At 52.6% G+C, this 13,877-nt stretch overlaps 1 protein-coding gene across 12 annotated transcripts in view; it reads right to left on the bottom strand.

Annotated features, from left to right (window-relative positions):
* RHBG (Rh family B glycoprotein) overlaps nucleotides 1-12,745 on the bottom strand; it is a 52,167-nt gene extending 39,422 nt beyond the window's left edge. Inside the window, exons 1-5 of one of the 12 annotated variants that reach the window (XM_073806148.1) lie at nucleotides 11,663-12,739; nucleotides 10,605-10,637; nucleotides 9,071-9,120; nucleotides 6,956-7,132; nucleotides 1,826-6,849 (exon numbers count right to left, since the gene is read on the bottom strand). In XM_073806148.1, the coding sequence (XP_073662249.1) occupies nucleotides 1,826-2,012 (187 nt within the window). In that variant the 5' untranslated portion in view covers nucleotides 2,013-6,849; nucleotides 6,956-7,132; nucleotides 9,071-9,120; nucleotides 10,605-10,637; nucleotides 11,663-12,739. Of the gene's footprint in view, nucleotides 1-1,825; nucleotides 6,850-6,955; nucleotides 7,133-9,070; nucleotides 9,121-10,604; nucleotides 10,638-11,662 lie in introns of those variants that run through there. The other 11 variants (XM_073806143.1, XM_073806140.1, XM_073806134.1 and 8 more) reach the window with 11 other exon arrangements.
* Between the last annotated feature and the right edge of the window lie 1,132 nt (nucleotides 12,746-13,877).

Genomic DNA, 13,877 nt, shown 5'->3' on the forward strand with positions numbered 1-13,877 from the left:
GACAGATACTCAGAGCAGTCACGCATTTGACATTGGCTAGTCCCACAGCTAAACAACAGCGGCAAAACTCTCTTTCATCTCCCAAATCAAAGGGCAGTGGCTACACCACCCTCTGGCCCTGACCACTTCTCCAGGACACAGGGATAGGTGAAGACTTGGCTCATCAAAGCCCCACGCTCCAGGGACCTCACACCTCCCTCCTCCCCAACCCATCCCTGCACCAGGGTCCCAAGTCCACAGGGATAGAAACCTAGTGCAGAAAAAGAGGTAGGATTCCCACTGCTATTCCTCTTATTGCAATCCAGGGACGGAAAACTGTGCATCCAGGAGAGCCTACCATTGCAGCAGAGGGATGAGAGGTTGGGGGTTTCAGGGAGGACTGTGAAGCAAGCAGGGCTTGGAGGCCTTGAGGCCCATGGGAGAAGCAAATGGGGGTTCACGGCAGGCAGCCAGGTCAGACCCTAGGACAAGAGCTTACTTCTCTCAGCCTGTGGACTGTCCCTGCCCAACTCCCCATCTCTGTGGACAAACGTATGACCCCAAGAGTCTGCCATCCCAGCTCTGTGGCTCTGGCTTTGATTCCAGCATCCATGGCTCACCTCATGCAGCCAGAATTGGGGTGAAATGTGGGGCGGGAGGAGCTGTAGCCCTCCCTCGGCCTAGGATGGCCGGTATTCTGGCACTTTATGCCCAGGTCCAAGCCTCCACCTCACCCTCTCTATCCTCAGCATTGTGAGCTTCATTTTCTTGGGGTTGGGGCTGGGAGAGGGTCAGGTGGGGACACACTGCCACCAGCTCTGCATACAGAAAGTAGGGTAATAACAGCCTGGGATTTTTATAGGAGATTCTCACATTCTGGGCCTCATTTGAATGGATATCCTTCAAATGGAGGCATCTTTCTCCCCATTGCTCAGATGGGGAAAACTGAGGCTTAGAGACCTAGTCAAACATTTGTGATGAAGTCTGGGAGATCTGGTCCCAGCTGCCCAGGGCCTGAGTCACAAGGTTGGGTCCCCAATCTTGAGGGAAAGGCTCTGTCCACAACAGGGGGCAGGGGCTTAACCTTCTCCTTCCTGGGCCTTGTCAGCAGGCAGGTGAGCTGTGGTGCTAGGACCTGAGGATGGCTGAGTCCTAGTTCCAGCTCTGTCACTCACATGGTAGGTGATCATGAACAAATCACAACCCCTTTGAGCCTCAGCTTCCTCCTGGGTGAAATGGGCTAATGACCCTGCCTTGCCTCCTTCGCAGGGCTGGGGGGCTGCTACTCTGTGATTGGCTGGTGGATAGTTACATCATTTTCTCTCTGGCTCTGGAAGGACCAGCTTTGGGGGACTGGGGAAGAAATGTCTCAGTCCACTAGTCTTGGCTGCCTTCACAGCTAATACCATCACTGCCCCCTGTGCCCCACTCCCTACCTCCCCTGCCCAGATGATTTTTTCCCTGTGGTCAGGGTGGAGGCCCCAGGAAAGGCAAAGTCTCTGAACAGCCCAGCAAAGCCCAACTAGGCCAACAAGAGAGTAGGTAAAGCTGGGGCTTCAGATCTGGGTTCAAATCCCAGCTCCCTCAATTCTGACAGCAAGACCCTGAACCAGCCACCTAGCCTCTCTGAGCCTCAGTTTCCCCATCTTTGCCTACTTCATAGACTAAAGGAGAAAAAATGCACGTGCCGCCCTCAGCATAATACCTGGAACGTGGCAGACGCTAGTGAAAGGGTGTTATTATAATAAATCTGGGGCACCTTAGATCTGGGCATCCAAGTGCTCCCTCCCAAGACATCGGGGGAGCTTAGGGCCTTAGCTCTCCCCGTGCCCTCACCCGCACTCACTTGGGTAGCGAAAGTAAAATTCATTGTCCGCGTTACTGTGGTTGTGCCAGTGCCAGAGGGCAGCGTCGGTTTCATGGTTGTAGCGGACAAATACCGCAAAGAGGATGGCGGTGGCGCCCTGGAGGAGGAGGCACAGCAGGGGCAGCTGCAGTCGCCGGCCCGCGGTGCGGCGGGGAGACCCGGCCATGGGATAGAGGCTGCGAGTCTCCGTCTCCGGCTAGGGCTCCTGGCGCGCGGCTCTGGGAGACACTCACCGGGCGGGCCGGGCAGGTTTCACTCGAGCCAGGCCCCGCCCACTGAAGCCAGGCCCCGCCCACAAGGTGGCTTACCTGCCCGCAGTTCCTGGCTCCAGCCCGGGAGGCGGGGAAGGGTGGGCGGTGTCCCAGGCCTGAGGTGGGGCAAGGAGTGGAAGGCGATGGGGCGTTTGTACCCCCAAGTCCTCTTTCCTTTGAGGCAGCTGACCCTGGCGCCGTTCCGGTTGGGACAGGTCCTTGGAAATGACCCTAGAGAGGCGCCCTATGTTCTGCCTGCTGGGGCGCAGCTGCGGGACCGCAGGGGGCGGTGGGGGGGAGGAAGAAGGGAGGGCACCCGCCCCCTCAAACATGCTGTTAGAGAGTGTTTCCCTAAGAATAAGCGGCCTTATAGGCTCAGACTTCCCTGGTCGAACCCCTCCAGGGTTAATACAAGAGAGAGGAGAGGGATTACTCAATCTTTTGCCCAACTGAAAAGGCGATAGGGAACGGAGATAAAGAACAGCCGGCTCTCTAGGCATTGATGATTAACCTGGCCGGGGAGGTCTGAGCCTCAACAGTTGAGTTCCTTACCCCACTCCCAAGCCTCAGCCTCCTCACCCGCGTCTGCATCCCACCACACTTGTAGGTCAGAAGGCTGGACCTGCGAGCAGGCTGGGCAGGGGCCAACTGACACTTGGGTTCCCTGCACGTCCAGTGTGGATATGAGAGGGTCTGGGCTGCCCCAGCAGCTGGAAAGAAGGGAAGCTAGATGGCAGGAGGGTCTTCTCAGTTAAGAGTCAAGAGACCCTTGTTACACAAGCAAGATTTGCATCTGCTGGGGTCCTGGTAGATAGACAGCGAGGAGGCAGCTGTTAATTGAGCACTTACTGTGAACCAGGCTTCAGAGATGAACCAGATGACCCCTCCCTCCAGGAGCCACTGTCCAGTTGGGAGAGAGACACCTAGGAGAGAACTGAATTACCACTGGGGTAAATGTGTGACCCTGGGAATCACAGAGGCTCTGGGGGCCTAGAGGAGAGGCTGCAGAACCCACAGGAGTGGGGATGAGGGAGGGGACAAAGATGGAGAATTGCTTCCCGGGAGGTGGTGTCTGAAGGCAGCCTGGAAGGCCAACCTAGAAACTGAGTAAGTGAAGAAAGAAAGAAGAGGAGATGTTTCAAGAAGGGGACCCACATAAGCAGAAACCGTGCACACGTTCAGGGTGCTCAGGAACTGAGGCCAGGGGTGGGTATCAGCAGGCAGAGGTACGTGGCCTCTACCCAGTGGGTGCCAGGCCCCTGGAGACCTCTAAACAGATGGAGGACCCTCACATTATTGGTTCTGACTCCCAGAGGCCACAGGGGCTTCAAAGAGGAAAACGTGAAGGCCAGTGGGGCTGGTGGTGGGGAAGGCCCTCTGTCTACACTACCCGTAGCCTAACCCCAGCTGTCTGAAGGGGTTGTTGTGTGGGACGGACTTGTGGGTATTTGCAAAGATGTCTCAGACCTCGGCCTGAAGGAGGAGCTGCCATTCTTAGGGGATGTGGCCTAGGCCCATAGGGACCAGCCACTGCCCAGAACTGATGCAGGGTAGGGCTCCTCCTAGGAATGGGGGTTGCCCCTTCTCGAGAATTGGAAGGGACAGGAGTGACAGGGGTCCCTGACCCTCCTCCTTGCTTCTCCTTCTGCCCTCTCCCCAGTTCACCTCCTCCCTACCTCCCCTCAGGGTCCTGATCCTCTGGCCCAGCATGGGCTCTGGGGTACAGTTGGATTCTAGGTGCCCAGCCAGGCAGGCATGGGAGGGTGGTAGCTGCCTCTGATAGCACTGCTCTACCAGGCTGAGCAGCCTCTCTGGCCTTCGGTGGCCCCTGGCCCCGAGACTCTCTCTCACTTCTTGGTCAGCAAGATGGCTGTTTTCTAGCTCCTCTGCCGGTGGTGGCGTGGGGCGGGGGGGAGGAGAAGATGTCTGGTCAGCAGCCTTTGGATAATGATTCTCAGATAATTCAGCATCTGGGGTATCCTCCCAGGTCCAGCCTTCTGCCCCAAAAGTTCAGCCTGCTTCCTGAGCCCTGTTTGGGAGCAGGGGTTGCCCTGGGTTGCACAGGCAGGGACTGGACAGGCCCTTAAGGGGAAGAGTCTTCAAAAGCAGCAGAATGCGAGAGAGAAAGAAGGAGTGAGCTGGGCCTTCCCAGCATCTTCTGGGAGCCTCCACCCTGATGCCAGCCTCCTCCATCTCTATTCACCTGTTGTCTCTCTTAGTCTCTCTGAATTCCTCTGAATCTTTGATTTTCCCTCTCCTCTGTTGCTCATTCATTCATTCAACGAATATTCACTTAGCGTCAATGCTAAGCCAGGTCCTGGGGCTGTGACCTGAGGTTCTAGCCACACGTGTAACATGGTTGGGTCCTGGATGCCTACAGACCTGGCAGGTGTCAACCCTTTATTTGTTGGATTGTGGGAGATCTAGAGGGAGCCTCCTGGAAGGGCCAGGATAGCTGGGCCAACCTCTTGAGGGCATACTTGGAGACCTTTGGGGAACTGCTAAATACCATCTTTATAGGAGGATCTTGTTTTGTTTTGTTTTTTTGCGGTACGCGGGCCTCTCAGTGTTGTGGCCTCTTCCGTTGCGGAGCACAGGCTCCGGATGCGCAGGCCCAGCGGCCATGGCTCACGGGCCCAGCCGCCCCGCGGCATGTGGGATCTTCCCAGACCGGGGCGCGAACCCGTGTCCCCTGCATCAGCAGGCGGACTCTCAACCACTGTGCCACCAGGGAAGCCCTGGATCTTGGTATTTTAACAACTAATGAGTACCATCTGGTATCATCCCTGGTTCAACAGAGAGCAAAACCCTGACAGTCCTCCCCTTTTGAGGGTCCCCCTGGCCCACCCGCCCCTTCTGAGGGCTCTCCTGGCAGGCCTACACCTGTGCGGGCTCCCCTGGCCCACCACCCACTATGGAGAATCTCAGTCCATGGTTTTCTTTTGGATTGCCAAGTGCTGTCAGGGCCCCTGGCCCTTCCTCCTGCCTTCTCTGGCCCTGAAAACTCTGATGGAATGGGGGGGCTTCACCTCTCACCCCTTCCTCCACCCCGACCTCCTCTCAGGGCCCAAACTTTGTCACCAGCTCCCAACCTGCCCGGCCTGGGGTCTGCCCAATCTTTGACCTTCCATCTCCAGTTTCCAGCTGTGACCAGCTGGGCACTTGAGGGTGGCCAAGGGGAACTGGTGTCTGCTGCTTGCCCTGGCCCAGCCTGGCCAGGCTGTCCACGGGGACCAGGGTTTGGGTTACTGAGTAACTCGGGGCTGCTTGGAGCTGTTCTCTACTGGGGTCACCTCCTCCCTATTCCCTGCTCTCTTGGCTCAGGAATCCCCAAAGCCAATTGGGTCCTTTTGCTCCATCAAGCTATCCCCAGTGTTTATGGGGAACAAAAGAGAAAAACAGCAAAGCACCAGAATCAGTAAGACACTTGTTTGTTCATTCCTTCCTTCATTCAATACATCTTTGCTGTGTGACCTCAGCAAATTGTTGAGCTCTCTTTGAGTCTCAGTTTCCTTATCTATAGGAGTAATAATATTCCCTTTGTGGAAGTGTTACGAAGATTACAAATAATTGATGTAGAGCATTGGCATTTTCATAAGCAGTCAACAGATATGGTTATTATTGTTCTGATTGGCTGAGCAGAGAGGGCAAATGGGTTGCTGACTCCAACATACTATGGGCACATGCGCCTCTGGGGACAGGAAAGGATGGAGGGGGCAGACACAGACTTGATGTGTTTTCCTGTCATCGGCTGGAGGCAGTGACCAGCAGAGTCTGGGGCCTAGGACAAGCATATTCAGAAAGGGCCATCAGACCAGCAGCCCCTGTGACACAACACCTCTTGAATAGAGGAGATTTGGGAGAAGGCAGAGCCTTCATTCAGTCAACAAACATATATTGAGCACCTACTGTGTGCCAGACACGGTGCTAGGGGCTGGAGATACAGTGGAACGAGATATATCCCTGGGTGGGGGTGGGAGGTCTATCTGGGGGGGATGCAAGTGAATCAGCAGGCAATCGCATTGCCAAGGTGATAGTGGGGGAGACAGGTCCTATGGGGATCCAACCCATGCTGGGGGTGATCAGCGAAGGCTTCCCAGAGGAAGTGAGGCTTACCATGAGATCTGGCCTAATTTCACAGGTAAGGTGGAACAGGGGGATTCCTTTCTGTCTAACAGTCTGGTATGAAACTAGAAAAAGAAACTATACTAGAGAACTCCTCAGCACCCATTTTCTGGGGGTGGAAAATCCCAGACCTCATTTTTTCCCCAAAACCACAGCCACAGTGGCACCATACAAAATACTGTTGTGTTTACATACAGCCAATGGTAATATCAAATATGGCTTTCTGTCCCCAGAGGCTCACCAAAACAACTTCCATGTAAAAGATTGCCAAAATCAGATTACTTGTGTTTGTTAAGGTTTCTTCATCTGTAAAATGAAAATGACAATACCTTGGGGAAAAAGTTTGTCAGAAGGCAGTGATATCAAATTAAAATGTTTTCCACTCATGTAATACATTTTGTTTGCATTCCTGCTATGTGCCAGGTGCTACGCTACGGGCTAGATTCTGGAGGAATATCCTCCACGTTCCATCACCATCAAACAGAGCAGAATCGTGCTCTGTTCTCAGGATGCCAAGACGGATGAGATGTCGTCTCAGTTCCCAAGGCCTGACAGCAGCTCTGCTTCAGTGGTGCAATTCTTGCGATCCTGTTGGGGGTCTGTGATCAATTCCTGAACAGTAAAATTCTGAAAGACAGCAAAGAGCAGAAGGTGAGAGTGTGGCCTCAGAATGAGAGGGACAGAGGTCAGAGTCCCAGCTCTGTCCAAAAGAGATTTTGGAGAAGTTGCTTACCATGCCTTGAACCTCAGTTTCCTCATCTGTTACATGGAGATAAGAATAGTAATAACCCCACAGGGGTTGTTGTGAGGATTAAGGTCCACAAATCACGTGACATGTAGTACGTCTTCAATAGTACAGCCATGGTTGTGACTGTTGGTCAGCACTCACAGCCAGGGAAGTCCCTCAGTCCTTAGTTTTAAAAATATAATTGTGTTCGGTTAACTCTCAAGTGCCTGACTGGAGCCACTTAAGAGAAGAGCCAGGGGGGACCTCCCTGGCTGTCCAGTGATTAGGACTCAGCCCTCACTGCGAGGGCCAGGGTTCCATCCCTGGTCGGGGAACTAAGATCCCACAATCCATGTGGCACAGGCAAAAAAAAAAAAAAAAAAAGAGAGAGAGAGAGAGAGAAAAGCTGGGAGGGAATCTAGGGTGCAGTGGAATTGCATCTAGAAATGGGTCAGGCGGAGGTGACAGCAGTTAAAGGGAGCGGGGAGATGAGAAGCCACATCCCCACCCCAGCTTCCTTTCCTCAGTTCTCCTAAGGATTCTGCTGCTGCCACCAAACCAACCAAAACCACACTCTGCCCTGGACAAGCCAGGAAAGCCGGCTCAAGCCCTACTACGTCTCCCTCTGCCAGAAGCTGTTGTTCAGGCATCCTGGTGTTGGACCCTTGCTCTCCTAGGCCAGTCCCATCCTCCCCTCCCCAAAAGTGAGTGACACTTTGTGATGAACACCTCTCTTCTCTGGAAAGGGAGCAGTTGGATAGAAATATTCTTTACATACAACCCAGGACAGGACAATTGTAAAGGTTGGAAGCACATCTTCTCTGCCCCGGGCCTGAAGCAGCCGGGATGGAGGTGGTAAGATGGTTCCATAAGGTTTGACAGGAGCTGCAGAAGAGTGATCAGACTGGGCTGTGATCAGACTCAGCCTCCCTGGGGCACATCTAGGGACGTGGGCTGTCTGCTCTGATCTCCCTCCTGCAGCCCCACCAGCGTACCAAGCTCCTGAGACACAGAGGAGAATGTGGGATCTGAGTCTCTTAATGCTGTTAAGCAAGGTCATGACCATTCAGCCGTTCATTTCGTAGCTATTTATTGAGCCATGCGTTGCAAGGTCAAGCAGGCCCTGCTTTCAACCCTGAGGACCTGGCAGTGAACAAACAGGTATCGTCCTTGCCCTCATGGAGCTGCTGTTCTAGTGGGGGAGACGCACAATAAACACACACAAATAGATACATAAGATGTCACGAGAGGTTTGTTGAAGAAAACAAAGCTGGGCTAGAGGATAGAGTGACAGGGATGCTGCTAGACTGGATTGCTAGGGAAGGCCTCAGGAGGGATGGAAGGAAGTGAGAGGGGATCTTACAGACTGATAGGCCAAGGGAACAGCAAATGCACTGCCCCTGAGGTGGAACAGCAAGGAGTGTGACAAGAGCTCAGTGAGACATGGGGCAGTGCAGGACGGGTAGCGGGGGCCAGCACACAGACGGCTCAAGGCCCTGGTGAGGAGTTTGGACCTTACCGTAAGGATAACGGGGAGCAATTTGAAGGGTTAAGAGCAGAGAAATAATATGACCTGATGTATTATTTTAAAGGATTCCTCTGGCTGTCTGGGGAGCAAGTAACCAGTCCAGACGCCACTGCTGCAACCCAGGCAAGAGCCGACGGTAGCAGTAACAGTGCAGAAAGCAGTCAGATTCTGGACGTACTGGGTTGGCCCAAAAGTTCGTTCGGGTTTTTCCTTGACGTCTTACGAAAAACCCGAACGCACTTTTTGGTCAGCCCAATATTTGGAAGGTAGAATTGACAAGGTTTACCGAAGGATTGGATATGAGGGGAGAGAGAAAGGAGTTGCTATGGACCGAATTGTGTGCCCTTAAAGTCATACGTCAAAGTGCTAACCCCCAGGGTGACTGTATTTGGAGATGGGGTCTTTGGAAGATAATTCGGTTTAGATGAGGTCATGAGAGTGGCCCCCTCATGATGGGATCAGTGCCCTTATAAGAAGAGACACCAGAGAGCTCCCCCCACCTCTTTTGCTCTCGCTTTCACTCTCGCCCTCTCTGCCAAGTGAGGTCAACAGAAAGAAGGTGGCTGATTGCAAGTCAGGAAGGGAGCTCTCACCAGAAACAGATCATGCTGGCACCCTGATCTCAGACTTCCAGCTTCCAGAACTGTAAGAAAATAAAGCTCTGTTGTTGAAACTCCCAGTCTATGGTGTTTTGTTATGGCAACCTGAGCTGACTAATGTACGAGTCAAGGATGGTACCCAGGTTTTTGACCTGAGCCACTGGTGGCGGGCCCATCTCCAGCAGGGAGCCGAGAAGACCCCTTCCAAATGCAGCCTGTTTCTCCCTCCAGGCTGAGAGATTCACTTTCCAGACTCTGTACTTTAGTTCTGGCGGGTAGTTAGTTCAGGCTCTTACCCGCGTGCCCCTTCTTCAACTAAAACAGGACTTCACCTTCGAGGCCCACCTCAAGTATGATTCCCTGCCTTTGGGCTCCTTGTTGTGTGCTCCCCAAATTAGAGTGCTGGATGCCCCATTGGGATTTATACCTCCACCCCTTCTCTGGACTGGGCCACCTTGAGGGCAACCCCTCTACTGGGCATGGCATGGTCCCCACACCCAATTGCTGACTGAAATGTTGGGCTGAAAGGAGACAGGACTTTGACTCCACCAGGGTGAGTCCTTTCCCGCCGCTGGGAGTCCTTTCCAGATCTCCATCCTCGAGGGCCCGCCCTTTCCTACTGCTTCCTCTGCCAGGCCCTCCACCCTGAGACAGCTGGTCAGCTGGCCATGGAGCTAAGTCATCACACCAGTCCCCACCTTTCTCTGCCAACAACACCTTCACCCTAGGCTTGCAGCTCCAGCACTCACAGCTCAAGCCAGTAGCAGGTTAGCTCCCATGGAGGGGGCAGGCCACACCCCTCCATCTCCGCGGGCGTGGGCAGCGATGGTGGACAGGAAAGAGGGGGGCCCCGCCCTGTTGGCTGGGCTAGGCTCCCTGGCTGGCTCTCAGTGTGCCCTTCACTGTCCTATCTTCTTAGCCAGATCAGTTTGTAAACAATATTATCCTTCCCACTTACTCATTCAATAAATATTTATCTATTTAAGTATTTCATTTTATTAGCCATTTAAATATGCAGCAAATGGCTACTGAGAGCCAGCTATGTGCCGGGCACTATTCTATGCGTTGGTCACACAGCAACGGGAAAAGCTGTCAAGAACAGGAACAAAAAAACTCCTGATTCTTCACGAATGTGAAACTTACTAAAGTTCTTTTTAACTGTATTGTTTTAAAATGTGTCACTACTGGGAGTTCCCTGGTGGTCCAGCGGTTAGGACTCAGTGTTTTCACTGCCGTGGCCCGGTTCAATCCCAGGTTGGGAAACTAAGATCCCGAAAGCCACGCCACGTGGCCAAAGAATAATAATAATAAAATGTGTCACTCCTTGAAACTGGTGGTCTGACGGCATCAAACTCCTGTCAAGTGGTTTGCAAATATCAGATGAAAAAACCCAGAAGATCCTGGGTTCAGGAAGGGAGAAGCTGGGCCAGTGGGGTGGAGGAGTGTCTTGGGGAAATGCTCCCAGAGAACTCCTCCAGGGTTCTGAATCTCCCCTTCCGATCTTCATTTTTCCAAGCTCTGGACACACCTGAAGTTCTGGATTCAGTTAGAACTGCCACATCTGAGATGAGCAATAAACAGAGAAGCAGGTTCAGATGAAAACCACAGGAGGATGTTACAGGAACTGGGGCTGCTTTATCTGGGCAATGGAGGTCTGAGATTGCAGGGGCTGGGGATGGCACTATTGGTTCCTGTCTTCACCACGGAATTGGCTTACTAAGTGCTTGGAGAAAGCTGTAGGAGTCAGACCCAGGTTTAGGTACAAGAGCCTTCTAGCACCCAGACCTGCTGCCCTGGGAGGAGACTGGGCTTCCTGCAGCTGGGCAGGTAGCTGGGTAATTCCTGGCAGGAGAATCATAGACACAGAGGGGTAGGGGGCCTAAAGCACACTCACCAGAGCCACTGCGGGAAAGCTGAAAAGGCTCAGCAGATGATTGTGAGAGACCCCGTATTGCAGCACCCACTCCCTCAAGTGAACCATGCTGGCCTGGTGGAGACACTGGGTCAGTGTCCCTCTGAATCATTTGGGTTGGGGAAGAAACTCTGAAAAAATACCAGTGCTTGCCCCCACCCCCAGAGACTTTGATTTAATAGGTTTGGGTGGAGTCTCAGCACCAGTATTTTTCTTTTAAAGCTCTCCAGACAATTTCAATGAGTAGCTAGAGGTGAGGATCGCTGATCTAGACCAGCACATCAGCCCCCTGCCACCGGGGAGCTCGTTAGAAGGGAGAGGCTGGGAATTCCCTGGTGGCGCAGGGGTTAAGAAACTGCCTGCCAATGCAGGGGACACGGGTTTGATCCCTGGTCCAGGAAGATCCCACATGCCGCGGAGCAGCTAAGCCCGTGCGCCACAACTACTGAGCCCACGTGCCACGACTACTGAAGCCCGGGCGCCTAGAGGCCGCGCTCCACAGCAAGAGAAGCCACCACAGTGATAAGCCCGTGCACCGCAACGAGGAGTAGCCCCTGCTCGCTGCAACTAGAGGAAGCCCGCGCACGGCAACAAAGACCCAGTGCAGCCAAAATTAAATAAATAAATAAATGAAAGAAAGAAAGGAGAGCTCTCAGGATCTGCCCCAGACCTACCGAATCAGAAACTCCAGAAGCAGGGCCAGCAGTCTGCATGGAACAAGCCCTCTGGGTGATTCTGATGCACAACGACGAACTTTCAGGCCTTTTCTAGCTCTAAGAGTCTCAGAACCTCAGGGAAACAAAGGTCGATAATGGCTTACCCTCTTCACCAAGGATGTGCGTTCATGGTTTAACCTGCTTAGAGAGCAAACCAGTCAAACCAGTCAAACCTGAGATCACAGAATCATTTCACTTCTTTGTTAGTGTCTCACTTCCTGAAAAATCCAAAACAAAAACTACCCATCTTCAGACTTTTTCAGTAAGTGTTCAGCTTGGCAGCAAACAGTAGTCCTCGAATCACATGCACCCATCACCTCCTGTCTCAGAAAATCGACTACTTGAGTCCTTAGGACCCTACTGCCTGCTTTATGAGGTCTTCACTTATGGGACCCTGCCATCCACTTGGCTTTCATCCCATCCCCAGGAGTCAGTGTCAGTACACAGAGGGAAGGACCTGCCAGGCAAGAGTTGGCCCAGCTCACCCAGAGAAGAAAGTGGTGGCAAAGCAGGCTTGAGCAGAAGATGTCAGTCCGGGCACCACTGTTCATTCAGTGGAAAAATGCCAATGTGTCAGTGGTAAAGGGAAGGGAAAACCAAAACCCTGTGTCAGAGGAAGCCCACAGCAGAGGGCTTATTTGCAGGGAGGTAGTTTAGCACTCTGCGCTGGAGGTTCTGGATGAGACTAGAAGGCTGTGAGGATCCCAGGGTTTCCATCCGACAATTCCACCCCACCCCCTCTGCCCCAGTGTAGAAGAGGAGGGACCCAGGCTCCCCTCAGAGATTTTTCTCCGGGCCTTTCTCTTGGCCTCAGAGCAATTAGAAAGGCCCCAGAACCCAAAAAGGAATCAAGCCCTGAAGAGGAAGTAATGGCAAAATCTAGTATCTCTAGGATACACAGTCAGGTAAGAAGGAAGAAGAACAGTAGTTAGTGAAATCTCAGCCCCATTGAGGGGAAAGCCAGGAGGAGAAGGACACTGGGGGAACGCCGCTCAGGCACACCAGCCATCTTCCTTCTCCCATACCCCTCCCTGCAATTCCCTCTGAGACACTGTCATGAGGATGTCCCAAAGGCACTATCACATGTTATAACAGGCAACTATTCTGTAAATTCTCTGGACCCTACCTCTTGCTCCAGCTAATGCTGCAGTGACAGTTTCATACAAGCTTCAACCAGCTAAGTGCAGGTACAACCTGTCAGTGTCTCTCCTTGGAATCTGTGCCACCCCTCCCATTTATTGCCCTGGGGCTTCTTTGCAAGAACCTACAAAGACTTATGCATGTGTAAACTGGAAGCATGGGGGTGCTAGGGACTGAATGTAGCCTCCCAAAATTCTAAACTGAAACTGAAACTCTAAGTTGAAACTGAAACTCCAAACTCTACCCCCTCAATGTGATGGTATTAGGAGGTGGTACATTGGGAGTTGATTAGGTCATGAGGGTGGAGCCCCAGTGAACGGGATTAGTTCTCTTAAAAAGGGACCCCAGAGGGCTTCCCTGGTGGCGCAGGGCTTCCCCCGTGGTGCAGTGGTTGGGAGTCCGCCTGCCGATGCAGGGGACACGGGTTCGTGCCCCGGTCCGAGAAGATCCCACATGCTGCGGAGCGCGTCCGGAGCCTGTGCTCCGCAACGGGAGAGGCCACAACAGTGAGAGGCTCGCGTACCGCAAAAAAAAAAAAAAAAAAAAAAAAAAGGGACCCCAGAGAGCTCTCTCACCCTCTTTTCACCATGTGAGGATACAAGAAGTTGGAAGAGGACCCTCACCAGAACTCGACCAGGCTGGCACCCTGATCTTAGACTTCCAGCCTCCAGAACTATGAAATTAAATTTGTTTTTTATAAGCCACTCAGTATACGGTACTTTGTTTTTCTGTTTTTTGTTTATTGAAGTATAACTGACTTACAATATTATATTAGTTTCAGGTGTACAACATAGTGATTCGATTTGTATTTTATTTTATTTTGTCTTGTTTTGATTTTTTGACCATGCTGTGTGACTTGCGGGATCTTAGTTCCCTGACCACGGATGGAACCCAGGCCCTCGGCACTGAGAGCATGGAGTCCTAACCACTGGACTGTCAGGGAATTCCCTCGGTATCTTTATACATTACAAAATGATCACCACTATGGTACTTTGTTATAGCATCCTAGACTGATTAAGACAGGGAGTTAACA

The sequence above is a fragment of the Tursiops truncatus genome, chromosome 1, assembly GCF_011762595.2.
Source record: "Tursiops truncatus isolate mTurTru1 chromosome 1, mTurTru1.mat.Y, whole genome shotgun sequence".
In the NCBI taxonomy this organism is placed as follows: domain Eukaryota; kingdom Metazoa; phylum Chordata; class Mammalia; order Artiodactyla; family Delphinidae; genus Tursiops; species Tursiops truncatus.